Source organism: Balaenoptera acutorostrata, chromosome 14 (assembly GCF_949987535.1).
Source record: "Balaenoptera acutorostrata chromosome 14, mBalAcu1.1, whole genome shotgun sequence".
NCBI lineage: Eukaryota > Metazoa > Chordata > Mammalia > Artiodactyla > Balaenopteridae > Balaenoptera > Balaenoptera acutorostrata.
The window spans coordinates 35,746,761-35,765,860 of NC_080077.1; the positions used below are offsets into that span (position 1 = coordinate 35,746,761).

General features: G+C 38.2%; 1 protein-coding gene across 4 annotated transcripts in view; it reads left to right on the forward strand.

Moving 5' to 3' along the window:
• Positions 1-19,100, forward strand: part of KIAA0408 (KIAA0408 ortholog) — a 35,220-nt gene that overhangs the window by 1,877 nt on the left and 14,243 nt on the right. For 2 of the 4 annotated variants that reach the window (XM_057528111.1, XM_057528110.1), the window contains exon 2: positions 17,149-17,403. In XM_057528111.1, coding sequence (XP_057384094.1) covers positions 17,269-17,403 — 135 coding nt within the window. In that variant the 5' untranslated portion in view covers positions 17,149-17,268. Of the gene's footprint in view, positions 1-14; positions 17,404-19,100 lie in introns of those variants that run through there. The other 2 variants (XM_057528109.1, XM_007190819.3) reach the window with 2 other exon arrangements.

Sequence of the window (19,100 nt, forward strand, 5' to 3'; positions counted from 1 at the left end):
AGTATGACTTCTCTTTTTATAAATCATTTTAATTTTTACTTCTTTCTTTTACATCTTGATTTGCACTCTTCTTAAATCACTGTAAGAATGACTGTAAAAATTGCCTAGATCTCTCAATTGTTTCTCAGTATTTGACTATTATGATAATCCAAAAGCTGGACATTCACAAGTTGGTCACATCTTAGAAAATATATAGATTTATAAAGTACTTTTGCTAGGTTGCATCAGACTAACAACATAATTTTGATAACCAGTAAATATCAATGAAAATTATGGTGAACAAATGAAATGTGACCATCATGGGAACTAAACTATTTATTGTGATACTGATGGTGTTCTGTCTAAAAAGATGTGTTTGGAAGCATGAGAGTGGATTAGGCCTTAGTTCATTGAGAAAGTAATTATCTTCATCTTACTAGATTTGACCAGCTTCAACCATTCCAACCAAACCAACCATTTCTGCATTTACCTGTTATACTTGGAGCCATATATTGCTAATCAAGTTTTTTGCCTGGAGTCCTGTTCTCTATAATAGGTTACCACACAGAACTGCTTCTGGAGCAGGAAATATGCTAGAAATACAGTATATTAAATATTTTGAGTAGGGAAAAGAATAGTCATTCTGTAGAATTTCATTAAATCACAGTCCAAAGCCAGTAGCATAGTTCCAGTGGGAGTTGCTCTCTAGACAAACTTACTTTGGTGAACCTCAACATTACCCTTTCTCCTCCTACCTAAGGTGGCCTGGATAGGTTTCCTGTACCCAAAAGGCCCTATTCTGTCCACCTCATTGGCAATTTACAGAGTGGAAAGCTGGACTGCACTTCTGCCACCAAGATTCAGAAATACTAGCACTCGTTGACATCACAGATGTAGAGATACTTGCATGTTGGTTGGTGGATATGAAAATCTGTAGTAAAGTGAAGTATCTTGCCCTCAGCATAAAAAATAATATATGGAAAATCTTTGCTCTAATACAACATTTGGCACTGGCAAGAGTCTTTTGAGTCCTCATCTCCCAGCACGTCAGTTTCCCTTTGAGTATTAATTTAATAAAAAGAAAAACTACATAATAGTCTAAAATTTAGTTTATAATACCTGCTCTTAATCTCCATGGTTTTCAATTTAATTTTGGTTTTCATTTGGTTTTGTTTTGAGGGGAGGAGAGACTGGGAGTGAGGAGTGGTTGACCAGCAGTTCGAATCTGTCACTACATACTTGCGGCTTTTTGTCTTAGCGATTCAAATGGCTAGATAGAACTTCATGACAAGAACAAATGAAATAACATAAATGCTATACTTAATTATTCAAGTGTTACTTTAAAAAAATTTTCATCTCAGGAAAAGCAACCACTTTAAAAATCAAAATTTGTCTGTTAGATCCTTGGTCAACCCCTAGACCACCATCTCAGAGGAACCATTTTGGCAATGGAAGTGGAACTGAAGGTAAATGTTTGAGGCTGAAATTTATCTGAAATATTTATTGCCTTGGGAGCCAGATACAGCCAGCTAAGCAATGACTCTCAGCTACCTATGGAGCATTTGGTAGCTTATGGAGGTGTTGCCGGTTCCAGTCACAATGACTGGAAGCTCATTGGCATTTAGAGGAAAGGGGTCAGAATTTCAAATAACTGTCCGGCCCAGATTCCTAACATTATCCCTGTGGGGAAGCAGGGCATGCAGTGCGCTTGTTCACCTCAGAAGGATCGTGGATATTCAGTACCCTGTGTGGCTTTAAGAAACTGGCTTTAGAATTGAAACTTTCTTTACCACAAGGAGAATCAAGAACTAAATATCTAGATCAGTGGTTTTCAACCTTAGCCACGCATCAGAATTCCTGGCATGCTTTTAGAGTTGAGACCCTACTTCACACTAATTGAAACTGAATGTGTGAGCCCAGGCATTTATATATATAATTTTTTAAACTCCCAAGAACCAATTCTTCAGATGTTTGAATTATCAAAAATATGTAGATACAGCTTATACCAAGGTTATAGTAAACCATGTGATAATAGCTGTATAGAATCATCAGTTGTCTAGGTTTTAGTAGACCTTAAAGTTCCAGGCATTCAGTGGATATCTGTATCCTCTCTAGGGCATTTCCACCTTTGTCATACGGCCTTTGCCACAAGTCCTCTAATGACAAAGCAGTTCTCTTTCCACACTGATGATAGTGTTAGAAAACTCCCCTTTCATTCATTCAGGTGTTTAAAGCAAACAATATCAGAGAAGACAAATAGGAATAATATATGACAGAAAGGAGAACTGAGGTCAATATTGTGTGTGTGCAGGGTCACACACACACTTGGAGATACAGACACATGTGAATGCTGAATTAAAGCCTCAAGATGATCTCACACACACACACCCTAACAAACCACCACTTTGTCATTATACAGTCATCTCTGCCACAAAGCTTCCCCATGTGATCCACAGAGAGGATATGGTGTCCCAGCAAGAATGATGGATGCCAACTGAGTCTACCCTTCAAACCCAGATGAGAAAGCATACACAAAGAGATGTGAGAATGGAGCAAAAAGATAGAGCATGGATCCTTTGTCTACTTAACAAACATTTTGAAGTGTCCCTATGTTAGGTATAGAGGAAATTGAGGTTCAGTTTCTACTTTTTCACAGCTTTTAATTGATTGACCAGGACAGACATGTAAACAGCTAACTCTGACATGTACTCTTATTGAAGTGCAAAAAAAGGTTTGTGGTTGCAACTTATTGTTCATTGCGTACCTGAGAGCATGTTAGATTTCCCTAAGAGAACACAATAAAACCCCTAGGCATTCTTGGTTGGAATAATACCATAAATCAATGCAGGGGTGGTACATATACCTCAACAATATCTTGTGACCTGAACAAGAAAGGAGATGCTAACCAAGGGATGGCTGGGGTAACCAAAACACCAGCCTTGCCCTCAGATCTCTTGTGAGGAATTAAAGTCATCCTGGCAGCAAGGGTATTAATCTTACCTATGGCTTCCTAAGGCATTGACTTTATAGAAGAATTTCATGACAATTTTGAACTCCATCCAGGCTCTTGATATATGCAACCGCAGTAAGATAATGATGAGGGGAAACAGGACAGACTTGGAGGCTCTTTCCAACTGTGCTCTACCCACTGCATAGCCGGCTTCTCAGTTTGTGCCTGTGTGTATGCACACACCTCTACACACTGTGGTGTGCAATAGGAAATGCACCTAGTGTCAGAGAATTCAGACCTGCATCTATCTTAGGGGACTGCTGGGGGCCGGTAGTTGGAAGGTGGTCTCAGCAAACTGCCAGCAGGCACAAGGTGACCTTGTCCCTTGCCTTCTTCTCCCTGGAACTTCAGGCTGTTCTATGAGCACCAAGGATCTAGGGTGCATCTCTCCCTTACACCACAGGGCATAGTCATGGGAAGAAAAGTTAACAAAGATGGCACCCAAGACCTCAGAAAGAGAGTCCCCAGTATCTCCTTCCCCTCCCCTTTGATCCTGTTCCTTGCATTGTCTTTGTTGTATAAAGCTAGCCCTAAAAGAGGAACACCCAGGCTTCTTTGTTCGTGAAGAAAACAAAATCCTCCAATTATTGAGCCAAGGAATCTTCTCATGTTTGCACCTTTGTATCTGTGCTATTTAAACATCACGCTGAAAATAAGTTCAAACAAACAAAAAATTCCTTTGTGTGCACATTCTTGGGTGTAGGAAGGAGTGTCTTTGGTAATTTGGCCTAGATTTAAGAAAAAAAAGAATTCAATTGGCTACTTTTAAGCAGAACAGGCTCAAACTCATAAAACAAGGGAAAAATCCGTGCTCAGCCTGGAATGTGTATTGGCTTGCATTCTCCAGCCTTCATTTCAATCTGTGTGGTAGAGTGGGATACGGTTATTTCATCAGCTGCCAATGAAGTTTGGAATGTCAATTTGGTAGCTAAGCCTTAACTCTAAATATTCATGCGGTGTTGGTGGCTATATTCTCATAGAACCACAGCCCACTTTCCTCTGGTAGAGTCATGCTTTGGGTGAGATGCCCTAATTCAATATAAGGATTGAAGAGAAAGTGGTAGAGGATAATATCAGATAGTGGGAAAAGTTGACAGCACTTTTAGGAACCACTTTCAAGTAGAGTGCTGTTATAATCTCGCTTGATCAGAGAATAGGAGCAGCAAAGGCAACACTTGCCTGTTAAAAAGAAGGAAAAATCTCCACCTTACACTTCCCACTGTCAAACCAGGCTGTGATGTCTCAAAGAACCTCGTCTTATCTTATGACTCAGATGGTTATGTTTACTAAGCTTAAATGTATTGACATTTCTTGATTATTCAATTTCATTGTTACAGTTATAAAAGGTTTTTTTAGTTCATAGTTATCTGAGTTTTCCTACAGCTAAATCAAATACCATGAAAATCCAACATCTGAAAATAAAATTGTAAGATTTTATAAATTCATAAAATTTACTATAAGAGCATATAATCAGTGGTGGTTAGCAGTTTTTCAGCCTTTCAAAAAATATTCATGTAACTGTTTGGACTTGTGGATGAGAATGCTTCTTTGTATGTTGTCTAAACCAAAATTTCTGTTTAGGGTATTTCAAGTTCAGTTCATAATATTTTGCTTTTGTTTTGATTCTTTTTCTTTTAAATTATCAGAACATTTTTAGGCAGATTAGGTAAATAATTTAAAAGTTTTATCTTGTACCAAGATAGATATTAAATAAACAGTATGTTGGAGGATTGCACTAATTGAAAAACTAGAGCCTTTCAGAAACGTTTAGAAGAGTTACTCATTTCACAAAATGGGAAGGGACCCTGAAGTATTCAGGAATGATACGACTATTTCAGGAGCTTTGTTATACTGCCGACTCCAAAGATGGAACTCTGGAAATCATTGATTCTGAAAAAGTGTGCTTTACATGTTTATTTTCTGTAGTCTCTTCTGAGTGTTTTGAGTTGAGCTGCTTATAAAATCTGTGTTAACAAGCAAGAGGCATAAGTGATCATCGAAGGCTGACAAACATTTGTTCCTTTCTGAGATTGTTCAACATAATGTACCTGTGAAGGCAGCAAGTCAGCTCTTTGAGTTCATGTTGAAAGTTCCTGCCTTAACCAATGTGTTTGAAAATTTAAAGAGTCTGAGGGGCAGAGAGAAGCTCATCAGTTTGTCCACTTGCCTCAAATGGCTTAGTAAGGAAAGAGAATTTAAGAGCTTTTTAAAAAAAATACCTTATAGTGTCTTTTATTTGTTAATGTCAGAAAACTCAGTTTGGCATCTAGTTTGTAATTCCCTTTCTTTTTCATGAACATGTGCAATTTTTGTACAATCCATTCCCTTTGTCATTCCCTCTGTATTATTAACTCCTGGACAGATAAAACAGACTTAGACTATTTAAATAGACATCCTATGTGTCAGCCTAGATCAGTCGTTGAGAACTTTGAAGGGGTGAGGGGATGGTGGTTAACATAATGAGTCAGCAAAATTAATTTATTCTGGATTTTGGAACCTGAGCTCCTTTACCTGAAAGGAAATGTGTATCTGCAGAGGCACCAGAACCACCGTATGGAAGGTCTTAGCATTATTCTACCTGCTGAGACTCCATGTAGTGGAAAAAGCCCCAGGAAAGCAGCCGGAGGAGGTAGTTGAAGGAAAATGAGGATCCCCCAGCAATGGACCTTCAAATCTTGGAGTGAGAAAGCTCTCCAGGAAGTGAAACTCATGCCTCTGGTCACACTTGTCACTTTCGAGGGAATGTGATTTATTCCCAAGTAGCTATTTGTTTGAAGTACTCATATTTGTGGAAAGTAGATGGATTAAAAATAGTAGGGTAGATGCAAAATAATTGGAAAAGAAAGAATGAAGGAATCTTACTGTGCAAAATATTTCAGTGGCAACGACAACAAAAGAATATAGTGTAAGGGCCAAGCATAGGCGTCAAGGCATTGTTAGAGTCTCTGTGGGCTTAACTAAGAGATCTTGGTGTAGAGAGTGGGTCCAGCTGTCTCTGCAGAAGTCCTCTGATTGGAGTGGACCCAAGACTACACTGAAGTGTGGATGTGGGCCTCCCTTCCTGGACCCTCATCTCCAGATCCTTTACCGTAGCCTTCTCACATCATGATGCCACATTTCTTTGCACCTGGGCACCAAGACCTCTCACATTAGCCCCTCAAAATCTAGCACCACTCATACAGTTCCTCTTTTTGATCTTCCGTCTCTCTCCCTGCTCCAGGGCCCACGAATGAAAAAGACTACTTTCCCCGGGCTCTGATCAAAGCTTACCTATATTGACTGTTCCTTCCAGCCCTTTTGTGTGTTAGCTGTTCCTTTTTTTCTTTTAGATGGGTTTGTAATCACAGCAATTGAGTTATCTAAACTTCAATTGGTTCCTCTTTAGAGTTTCTAGTTCCTTGTTACAGTGCTCTGCACTTCTATCAATCATCTTTCTTACTCCTTTAGCATTTTTATTACCTCCTTTTTGAACTAGGGGTCTAGTAGTCTGGAGAGATCTGTTTCATTGCTTGTTCTTTCAGGGGATTTCTCTTGTTCTTTTAATTGGGAGTAGCAGCTCTCCTTTTCTGAGCAAAGTTGTGACTAGCCAGTAATCGCTTCCTTTGTCAATGGCATTTGATTAGACAGTTACTAAAAATATAACGCTGTCTCCTGAAGGTGATAAATCTAACATTTCTGGTAGAAGATATAGGTGGGGTAGCAACACCCTGGGATGGGGCAGGACGGGGAGAATACAGATCAGTTTCTTTGTCCTTCAAATTATACTCCCTAAATGGCCTCTCTTAGCCCTGCTTTCCTGCTAGAACTTCCTAACAGAAGTGACTCAGGGTGGCCCTCTTGTGGTGGACAGGCATTCCCAAGGCCCTTTTCTGGAATGAAATGAGAGGTAGCCCTGGAATGGTTCCTATATTACTTAGCTTTTGTTGTCATCATTATCAACATCTCCCAAGTAAAGAATCTGGAAATAATATAGTGAGATGCTAAAAACAAATTTGAAAACCGTAGGGAAGATCTGTCTCTAGTCTTAAATAGCTCACGTTTTTAAAATGTTTTATTGTTTTGTTTCTTCAAACTATAGACCAGTACTTTAAAAAATAAAATAAAACAGATAGTTTGAAACTGTTTCTTTTGAATATTTCTGTCATCTGGAAATGCCTGTACATAAGCCCCATGACAGATTTGCTTGGCTAAAAAATCTGTTGACATGTCACCATCCCTCAGAATAGAAGAGACAGCCAGCATCCCATGATTCTAGGGAAAAACATCCAGCAGTGGGAAAACAGCACATTAGCTGAAACACAACAACCTAAGCATGTAACTTCCATGGATAATAAATACTTTTTGTGTGACTCTCTTAATTTTATAATCTAAAACAGATTCTAATAAGTGTAAACATATTTCTTTTACTAACACAGAGGCCGAACTCTGTCATTCTAGGACTCAAATAACACAGGACCAAATTTGACAGACTCAGCTGTAGAACTTTATAAAAATTAAGAAAACTGGGCCTCACCACTGGATGGTCTAGTTCAGAAAGTTTCAGCTTTAGGAACTTTTTTTTTTTTAAATAGTTATTTATTTATTTTTGGCTGTGTTGGGTCTTCTGTGCAAGTTGGGTTTCTGTGCAAGGGCTTTCTCTAGTTGCGGCAAGCGGGGGCCACTCTTCATCGCGGTGCGCGGGCCTCTCACTGTCGCGGCCTCTCCCGTTGCAGAGCACAAGCTCCAGACGCGCAGGCTCAGTAGCTGTGGCTCACGGGCCTAGTTGCTCCGCGGCATGTGGGATCTTCCCAGACCAGGGCTCGAACCCGTGTCCCCCGCATTGGCAGGCAGATTCTCAACCACTGCGCCACCAGGGAAGCCCCAGCTTTAGGAACTTTTAAATAATTCTTTGAGTGATTGCAGTGTGCAGCAAGGCCTGAGAGTAACACAACACAGAACTGTGGTCCCCTTGGTGCAACGCTATGGAGACTACCAGGAGAAGCACTCCGCATTTGTTTATAAATTTATTTCAAGGAATACTCAGGAAGTGGACAGTCATGCTGCAGGTCACATTTCAGGGATCTTCAGAGTTGATGGAACTTGTTGAGGACAAAGATTTGTCTTTTTCTTCCAGTCCTCAGGATCTAACACTACACCTGGCCCAGAGCGGGTGCTCACAAATATTTGTTAAGTGGAATGTTAATTGGAATGCCCAAGACCTCTCCCTAAGAATGGAAGATCGTTTAATGCTCAAGAGAGTTCTGCTAAACAACTGAGATGTATCGTAAAGCTCTTTGAAAAGTGTAAAGGGCAGACATTATTCTAGAAGGAAGGATTATTTTAAATGCCACATGTAATAGCTTCTTTTTTTTGGCTGTGTTGGGTCTTCGTTGCTGCACGGGCTTTCTCTAGTTGCAGCGAGCAGGGGCTACTCTTTGTTGCGGTGCGCGGGCTTCTCTGCAGTGGCTTCTCGTTGCGGAGCACGGGCCGCAGAACGCGCAGGCTTCAGTAGTTGTGTGCAGGCTCAGTAGTTGTGGCTCGCGGGCTCTAGAGCGCAGGCTCAGTAGTTGTGGCACACGGGCTTAGTTGCTCCGCGGCATGTGGGATCTTCCCGGACCAGGGATCAAACCCGTGTCCCCTGCAGTGGCAGGCGATTCTTAACCACTGCGCCACCAGCGAAGTCCCCTAGCTTCTAAATTATAATATGCTATAAGAATGAGTTCAGTTTTTCAAAGTCACCTCTTTTCCAATTTTTTCCATATTGTTTATAATGAAAATAGAAATACGATACTCCTTTAACTGGTAAATATGTTTAAAGAGTAAAAGAAGAAGGGGCTGAAAAACTATACAAGCAAGAAATCAGAAGCCACCCAGTATAAAGAGATTAAATAAGTAACTGCTTCGTGGTGCTTCAAGATCATCCTTCAGACAGAAAACTGTAAATTAAATGTGCAGTGGTATACTAAAGGCAAAGTTGGTGCATTTATTCCTAGATTTTCTTCCATCACTAAGTTAAAATTCTTTTGTCTTCGTATTCTGACTGAGGATTTACATTATTGAAGGATACAAACCTCTTTAAATAAATAGCCATGAAGATAAATACTCTTGTTATATGACTCCTATGTTATACTTGGAAGATGAAGTATTAGCTCCCTCATTTGGGACTTAGAAGAGAACTGAATTTAAGATTTGATAAAGCCAGAAATAAATGTCTCACGCTCCAAACTCTTATCCCTGGGTTCTATTCCCTTCCTTGAGCCCCTTGGAATTTTAAACTTTAAGGCACTCCTTCAGGAATTAGAAGACCTGGATTCTATTCCTGGCATTGCTAGTTAGTGCCTTTGTGACCTTGAGCAAATGGCTTAACATCAGGGCCTCTTTCCTCAGCTGTAAAATGAGAAGCTTGGCTAGATGATTTCAGGGGTTCTTTCTGGCTCTAAAATTCTGTAAGTCTGGAAACACCTGCTAGTGACATTTATGCACTCATTGCTCTTTCCCCCTTTCCAAAATGTTTTAGTTTGTGGCTTGATAGCATCATTTATATAGATCTTTTCAAACCCTTTCCAAGATTTTCTTTTTTTGTTTCTTGATAGCAGCTCATGTTTCTACATTTACTTTACATTAAGAATTGTTACATGCATTTCTTTACATATTTGTTATACACTGAAATAGGATTAGTATGACATCAGATATGAATGATTCTTCCAAATTCTCTCTAATATATAGAGCAATAATTTAAGTCACTTTCATATTTGAAGGTTTAAATATTTAAATGGATTAAAAGTGACCTGGATTGTGCAACAAATTGCATTTTTTTCCATAAGGTTTTCAGCCATTTGACACCTGCTTGAAAATGTCAGGCGCTTCAAGATGTCTGAATATCACTATAGGGCTGGGTATACCAGCATCTGTTTTCAAAATCCATTCGTTTTATGTACATAACAGCAGGAACTTTTCTTAAAACAAAGCTTTCTTAGAAGTTTTTAGTGGAAAGGTTCAGAAATACCTGAGCTGAGTATTTATTGCCTTTGTATGCTGTCATCTAATTGCATTGCTTTATTTCTCTGGGGTATGAAATATAGCATGGAAATTTTAGCTAATATACATAAAAAATTATTCAACAGAAAGGGTTGGTAAGTACTACAATTAATGGTAGACTTGGGTGAAATTCTGTCAAAGTTTTTTGTCCCTAGTTTTTTATTCTATGTTTGATATAATTTAAGGTCAAGTTTACCATGACAAGAAGCAGATGAAGCACCTGCAATAAACAATTACTGGGACATCCATGAAAAAGGGCATTGAAACAGGTGCTATTGAGGGATAATATAGAGGATAGCACAACATAATTCCTACTGCAATTAGCTACAGATTATCTGAAGTTCTGATAGGGTGTAGAAAACAGTCTCAATTTGATTTACCAATGACACGTGGAAATTAAGAGGTCTGGAGTGGAAGAGAGGTCCGGAGTGTCCTGATAAGGGCAAAGGCAGAATGAACTAACATTTCTTAAGTGCCTGGCACTGTAAGTACCCCCTCATACTCGTACAACATCCTTACAAAGTAAATATAATTATCCCCTTACAGAAGTAACAAACTCGAAGTTCACACAGATAAGTAGTGGCAGTAATTTGAAACCAATATCTCTGTGACAAAATTCCAGGGTCTTCAGTTAGAGAAACCGGTTCCAAGACCTACTTCTCTGCGTGGTCAAGTTCCTGTGAATTTTGGCAAGATACTCTGCCTCTTTGAACCTTGGTTTTATCAGTAAACTTGGGTTAATATCTACAGACACATTTTCTGTGAGAGTGAGCTAAGATAAAGATACATTAGATATTAGAAGTACTTAGCACAGAGCCTTGCAGAGAGCAGTCTCTCCATGAGTCATCACTATTATTACTCTAATTATTATTGTTGTTGTTATTGCTTTTGAGATTAGGGGGCGGAGGGGGTGAGTTGCTTTTTTTTTTTTTTTTTTGGCTTTTGAGATTTTGATGCCAGGCTTTCAAAACACAGAGTACGATTTCATTCAATTGTCCTACATGTACTAAAGTCCTACTATGAGTAGGTTATTCTTAGTAAACTTTTTAACTCCCCATGAAATATTTATCTGGAATCTGGAAGCAGGCAAAAATAATGTGAGAGGGATTATGTAATGCTTTAATGACCACACAGACTTTAGACTTGAGGATAAGCCCTTATTATTTAAACTTTTATGTAGCTTATTTGCTGAATTAGGCTGCAGCACACCTTCATTGAAAACAAGTACATGGGTATCTCATTGGTTTTTTCCTTACCACAATAAGTATCATCCTTTCCCATGGGCTCTGATTTCCTCTAGCAGAAAGACATCACCATCACTATAGATATAAGCAGCAAGCTGCCATAGGATCACAAAGAACTAGAAGGCTGGTCTTCATATATGCCATTTCTACTTTATTTCAAGACAGAAGTTTGATACCTTTTCACAAATCTTTTGAGATTATATACATAAAATTTCTGCACATATTGTTCTGCCACATCCAGACACCAACTTCCAAAGGCACCAAAAAGTACATTTTGAAAAGGGGAGAGAGGTAGGCAAAGAGATGATTCTTGGCTGTAAAAAAGGAGTTAACTTTTCCAAATAAATGGAATGTAAAATTGGCCATTGTCATTGTGTGATATTAACACCAGCTCTTTTGGCAAGTTTGGAAATACTGGGCTCCCTTATAAAAGTTAAAAATGTCCTGGACCTGGAGTTGTTTACCCAGAGTGGGAGCTGCTCTAAAGTTACAGAGCTCTGGTTGGAAGAGATAGCTTGAAGGCCGCCTCCGAGAAACTGACATCACACTAGCCTCAGCTGCTGCTGTGACATGAGCGGAGCAGCTTTTTGATTTGTGAAATGGTGGAGGTTTCAAAGGGACTTGTCAGTATCTCTCTGTTGAATGGTTGGACTTATTTTGCATTCCCATTTTGTGCAAAGAAGCAAGATTCACCGTGCTGAGACTTTTCTCTTTAAAACAACCGGCTGTCTTCCCATTGCTAGATTGACCAGTGGTCGGACATCCATAGGATTTCTCCCCAGAGCAAAAAGGTATGTTTCTTTCTGGCAGTTTGAAAGCAAGTGACTAATTGTGGTAAAACATAGAGGGGCCGCTCTTGACATATTTGAAACTGTAGATACTGTTTAAGTGGAGGGTGATTTCAACATCTGCCTGATTCAGTGTCTGTGCCTTGGCTTAAAAACAGTGGGGCAGGGTGCGTAACGGATTTTACTGACTCCCAGGGAAGAGAAGGTCCAGCTGCTGTGAGTGGATTTCCTGACTCCGGACTGATGGTACCATCTGCTCTCTGAGACTGTGTTTTTGAAACACTGCTTCTCAGTACTTTGAACACCACTTTCCCTACCATAAGATTTCACTAAATTTATTTTTTAGAACACTATTTTCATTAGGATGAAGACTTTTTAACATTTGCAGAGTAAAGTTCACAACCATTGAAATTGCTGGTATTTGAAAATTGCAGTGAAAAATAAATCAGTGAAATTTCATCCAAGATGATGGTTTGCTCACTGCATGATAAGTGTTTCTGTGATTTGAGTTGAAGTGCATGCCATTCATAATGGGTTAATCTGCAATTAGGAGGGAACCTTACCACTACAGCTTCTACTGTTTAAGCTGGTTAAGTTTAGGTGTTTGTTTATCCAAGCCAAATGCGTCTTTCAAAGCTTTTATGAGCTAAGAGAAGTAAAATCAGTGCTCCTGTATGTTGGATATTTTCTAGTTTGAATATATAACTGGAGAGAAAACAAGGAGAAGATAATAAAATGAAAAGGCAAAATTGATTTCTTCAGAATTGCACGTGGTAGTATCCCTTTGACCCTATTGGAACATGAGGAACGATGCTGAAATAGCAAGAAATAGCAATTTTTTAAAATTCCCTTTTGCTTTGTAACAAAATCAAGTCATAGTTTTCTTTGGAAAAATGCATTCACCAGTGAACAGTAGGGGAGGAATAAGGTCTTATAATCAGTTGAAATGATGCAAGTGATTCATGATAGCCTAGAGAAAGGGCTAGAGAATCTTGGAGGCAAATGGTGCATAACTTTGATGGTTATAGATGTGGGAATTCCTAATTCTTCAAAGTTAAGAGGAAGCAAAGCATCTCCAAGGCAAATGATGGTTCTAGAAATTGTAAGATTGACAGTACCTACTGTGTGTGGCATTCCTATTGGAATAGGTAACCTCCTACAAATGAAAATTTTTCAATTATATGAAAAGCAGTATGTTTATCAAAAGGAAATCAGAGAGCAAGAAACAAACACTCTGAACAAAACTCTCAGAAGAGAGAAGTTGCAATCGAGTCAACTCCCCTAACGCTGTTTCATTTGTTTGGCTAAAGTCCAGTTTTCAATAGGGGAGATGAAGGTTGCAATGGTAACAACCAAGGTGTAGTAAGAAGGGAGCACCCCTCAGACGAAGAAGTGTTACCATGACCTACTTGAGGCTAACATGGGAAATAGAAATGATTTTTTGTGAAACTGCTGTGTTACTCTTAAATTTTGCTTCCTAGTAGGGCCGGAAGGTTAGCAGACCTATTTTCCTCCCATCACCATACTTATGCAACCCACTCACAACCCTTCCACAATTCTGGCTTCCGGCCTTGGGGAGGGGGAAGTAGGTTAAAATGGATTATGTAATGCTTGCTTAGAGTTGTTGGGGGAAGAACGTGTGCATGACTAAGTAGTGCAGCTCCCTCTGTCCTTCTACATTTGCTCTAATCAAATTTTATTCTGAATGAAATTCTGGAGGGAGTGAAATGAAATGGAGAGTGAAGGGTGCAGATCGCAGAAATTCTTCCTTATCTCCCACAGAGATACCAATATCTGTGGGCGAAAACAAGTGACAACTAGGAACAAAGAGAACTTTTATATTTGCCTCAGCAGAAAGCACTGAAATTGAGTTTTTGAATCGGCTGAGCCATTTTACCCCATAACTTTTCATTACAGAACGTTATGTCCCTACAAAATTGCTCTATTAGTTGGATTTTTTTTAACATTTAGGGAGAATTATAACAAAAGCAGTTTCATATAAGATTTGTCTATTCAAATTTTTGCTAACAATAAAAAAATTTCCTAAATATTTAACCTGCCTTGTATTCTTAAAATACTTGAAAAATACTGAGGGCAAAGGAAAACTGTTAAAAATATGAGTTCACACAATTACACTTGCTTCTATGAATTTTCTAATTAAATCAAAATCAAAATCAGTTTTATTCTAGAGGAAGATAAATAAAAGGAAGGCGGGTAGGGGGAACACAAAACGGGAGGGAGACAAGGACAGAAGGAAGAAACCAAGAAACAGGCATTTATTGAGCGTCCATTATGATCCAAAACAGTGTTAGTCACTTTGATTATGCATTCTCTTTCATGCACATTTAATTCTCCCAAAACTCTATGGACCCCACTTTATTTTTAGAGGAGAAAGCGGTATAGTCAGCCGTATTACATTTGACATTTATGACAAGACATAAATACTAGGAAGGGGAAATAAACCCTCCCACAGAAATTGGCACAGATATTGCCCTACAGGAATTTTCTTTCCAAGGCTTGTTTTTTATCCATAACCATTACATTTTAAGGCACTAGATATTGCTCTGGTCCTGGAAAGGGGAAGCTCTGTAGATTGGCCCTTCTCCGTATTAAGTGATGAATTTGGCTCTTTGCAATTAAGTGCAGGATTCTGTCTGCTTCGGGAACATTACCTGGGTTCATGTATAGTCCTGCTACCAGGAGCAAGCCTGATTGAGGGTTTTCCTGGATGATCTTCTTCAGGTAGGTAAAAAAGAAAGGGGTCTGGTGCCCTTTCACCCTGACCTGGAAGCGGTTCAAGAAGAGTTAGAAATAAAAAGAAAAATTGAAGCCATTTGCTACATAATTGTAGGAGAAACTTCATGATGATTTCTGAACATTTACAGTGTTTAAAGACGGAATGAAACATGGAGTATCATAGGACCTCTTCTCCAGGTAGCTTGAAATTAGTCTGCTCTCTTTCTGTAACACCCTTGGTTAAATCTGCAACTACCTCTTGATGTCTTAAACCACTTCACTCTTCCTAAGAAGTTTCAATGTTAAATACCTGCTAGTCAGCAAGATAGTTTCAGCTCACAGTTAATTACATATAGTTTAAAGCAGTCTGCAGTCTCTGAAAATTAGCACTGTCTGCATTTCCTGCGAATAGTTATTAGATGAACCTAGAAATTAATAGGTAATCAAGATCAATAACAGATTCACCAAAACACAAAATTCTGTACATTCTTTACTATCTTTATTTTGTTATGTCTCCATCGACAGATTTATTTTGGGGCAACTTGCATTTGCTGTGGCAGGTACTTGTGGTCACTGTCTCACAGGATTGGAGGGTAGCAAAAGGAAGGAAGGATGACAGAGAGGATGGAAAGTGAGATTAGAAAAAGGGCATGGCTGAGTGGATAAAATGAGACGTGATAGTGTTTTTAATGGCTAAATCTGAAATTACTTGTTTTTCTTGGCTGAATTAGTCATAGTTTTGTGAGTGCCAAAGAAATAGGTAAGAATGATCAAAGTATCTGTAGCAAAATTTTTGAGAGAAGAGTAACTATATAGATCCCAATATTATTAGGGTGTTTTTGAGGGTGGAGCCCTGCATATAGCACTGACATTTTAAAATCCTTATTAGTCTATTATAACTCATTAATAGATTGCAGCTCAAAAATACATGTTTGGAACAGTTTACTACTTGGATATGCATGTTCAGAGCAGTCTGACAGAAATCGAATGTCTTCAATGTTTATCTTATATTTGGGATATAAAATATGCAGCCGTCTTCTATGACTGCAGAATGGGGCTTGCTTCCTGGTTATGTGGGCTTCATTAGACAATGCCAGCACCCAGGCAGCTACTGAGTCTCGAGAACTTTGCTCAAAATTAGCATCAGCTGCCACCTGGTAAGTTAAGGCATTTTGGTCATGGCCAAATTAGCTTTTTTTTGGCCAACTCTTTAGCTTTTTAAAAGCTGAAGAGTTAAGACTTCTTATAGGCGTGATTATCTTAGAAGGAGATTCAAACATTTTAAATGTGCTTTTCTACCCATTAAAAAATGTATCTGACTTTAGTAATAAAAATATTCTCAGTGGAAGTCAGCACAAGATTTTTTAAAGCAAAAAATAGGGGAAATTTTATATTTCTCAAACCAATTTGCAGTCCATATGTCATTTAATCTTCGTAATAACCCTGTGGATATCCCCCATTTTAATATAAATAAACTAAATCTCAGAAATTTTAGGTGGTTTATAACAGAGTTACCAATCAGGTATTTTAAAGTTCATCTTCAGATCCTGAATACACATGCCCTAAATGCTAGAAATCTACTTATTTCAGTCACTCCTTAATATGATCAAGAATTTTCCTGCAAACTGATGAAAACATTTTTTTCATTTCTCTGTATTCAGTATCAGAACATAGGTTCTGATATATAGTCTATTAGAAGGAAAAAAGAGCATGGATAAGTTTTAACATATGGCTTTCAGGATAATTTTGCTGCTTTTACATTTTACTTGATGAAATAAAATAATGACAATATTTTTTTTATGCTTTGGTTTGGTTTCTTGCTGATACATCAGTCCCAGACTTACTACCAACATTGGGGTCTTATTGATACAGTAATCACGTTTGCCACAAGCTTGAACTCTGAGTGTAAAATTAAGATTGTAGCCCAATACCATCTCAGGACTTTAAGTCACAGAAATGTATAATCTGGTTGCATCAGAACAGAAGGAGTAATTCTATTGCAGCAGAATCTACCACAGTTGTGTAGATGTGACCACACAGTTGAATTTCATACTTCCACTCTTAGATATTCGTGAAAAATTCTATGTTTAGATTAGGTGGTTAGTTAAAGGAATACTTATATCTCACACATGCATTTAACCATTCTATCCACTGTAATGTTACTGTCTGGTCTCAGAAAGGGGAAGAAAAAAAGTTTGGATGATACTTTTTTCTTTGACTGTGTTAGTTTCTCCTTAGGCAGATATTTTTGTCATCTCTTCTTTTGAGTCCAATTTTCCTAAAGTTTGTTTATGTCAATGGCTCTTGACAAACTGATAAAATGTTTCCAGAAAGCACATGGATTTGGAACTCTCTCTTGTTATGTTTATATTAGGCTTTATTTTAAAGGCAAGTGAGACTGCTTCAAATAAAACAACTCCAAGCTTCCAAGAAACAGTTAAGAGAAGGCAGAGACGGGCAGGAACACCCCTTCACGAACACTCACACGGTTGCCATGGACCTACATAAGCAGTGGGAGAACACAGAGACTAACTGGCGCAAGGAAAAGATGGAATTACTGGACCAGTTTGACAATGAAAGAAAGGAATGGGAAAGTCAATGGAAGATCATGCAGAAGAAGATAGAAGAGGTACAAGTTGATTTGTTTTGAATGCACTGGAAACTTAAAACTCAGAATGAAAATTCTGGTTTGGTTTGTTTTGTATTGAAAACTATTTTTACTTTCCAATTCCACCTAAAAGATGCATGTCTCAGTGATATTTACTAGACCCAAAATAGCATAACCTAACCCAATGGTACCGTAGAGACTATGCTTATTTTATAGCTTTGCATGCAAATTAGAACTTGAAATGTCTTTCTAAAGTGTATCAATTTATTATTTTCTGAGTAGAGTGCCGTGGTATCAAAAGTGAGGTATGTATTTTGCATGAGTTTTCAAATTCCAGGCCCAGGATGAAAACAGAAGAAAAACATAATTAGTGGAACATATTTTAGTAAAATTATAATTGGGCATTAAAATACAGATTTTTTCTGAGATGACTTATGAATAATGTCTACTAAAGGCAGTTATGTATTAGATAATTCAGTATAATCAAAAAGAGTGTCATATATCAAAAAGAAAATGGAGGTGGACATGGTATTTATCCTGGCAAGGTGTGGCCCATTTATTGGCACATTTATTTGGAAAGAGTTTATAAAAAATGACATGCCGAGACTCTGATACAAATAATAATTTTATTCCTTCACCCTGTTTGGCCCAGAATATTTCCTTTAAGTATCTGCATTGATGTATATTCAAGCTTGTTCCAACTGAAAATTATTTATACTTATCTTGCTTTCTTGTAACATTCCCTGCTGTTGACTTATATGGTTTTGTGCACATTGCCAAGGCAGTTATTTTAACAGACTCCTTGGCCTTTATTCACAGACAATCAAAGCTGGTGCTTTATGTGTTTATAGTGCAAATATTTTTCTTATTAACAACTCTATAATTGGTTATGAATAAAATACAAATTGGCATGCTAAAAGGAAAAATAAAAAAGAATAACCAAGTGACTATTCTAAAATAGAGCTGAGAAGGCAGGCATGTAGTATACGATTACAGATTGAAAGGAGAATTTACTTCTCATCCTTCTATAGTTTGGAAAATGCGTTTTGCTTGCTCTCTTAACTTCTCCACCCAGAGGCTCAGATTGGATCAACAGGGAGATGGCTAGGTCAAATCAAAATCCACCACTCCAATTCGAAACCTGAACTCATTGGCTTCCAAAGGTTTGAAAGGTCCAGTTAGTAACAATCTCAGATAATTCTAGCATCCAAGCAAAATAATTAAGGGAATCAGGATTAGTCTAGCCAGTTGTTTAAGCCATGTAGCTAAGATATTCTGCTGTCTGGTTAAATTTGTTATTGTCAAATAATTATTCTGACAGCTCTGTAGATTCCATCTATGGAAAATATTAGCCTTATCAATTAGCAGGCATTAAAAATACTTTAAACATAGGTGATAGTCCATAAAAATACTGACAGAAGGGCTGGAATATTTTTTCTTTATCTTGGACAGTGGCCGTGGTGCTATTTATGTCATTCTGCCTGCAGTATACAACACCATACCTGGGAATATGTTTAGATAATGTGCTTACCCAAACTACCCACCCAGAGATGATACTGAATACTAACATTCATGCTCCCCTTTTCATACTAATATAGTTGTCCCTCAGTATACGTGGGAGATTGGTTCCAGGAGCCCCCGTGGATACCAAAATTCATGGATGCTCTCAAGTTCCTTATATAAAATGGCATAGTATGTATGTATTTTTTCCCACTCCC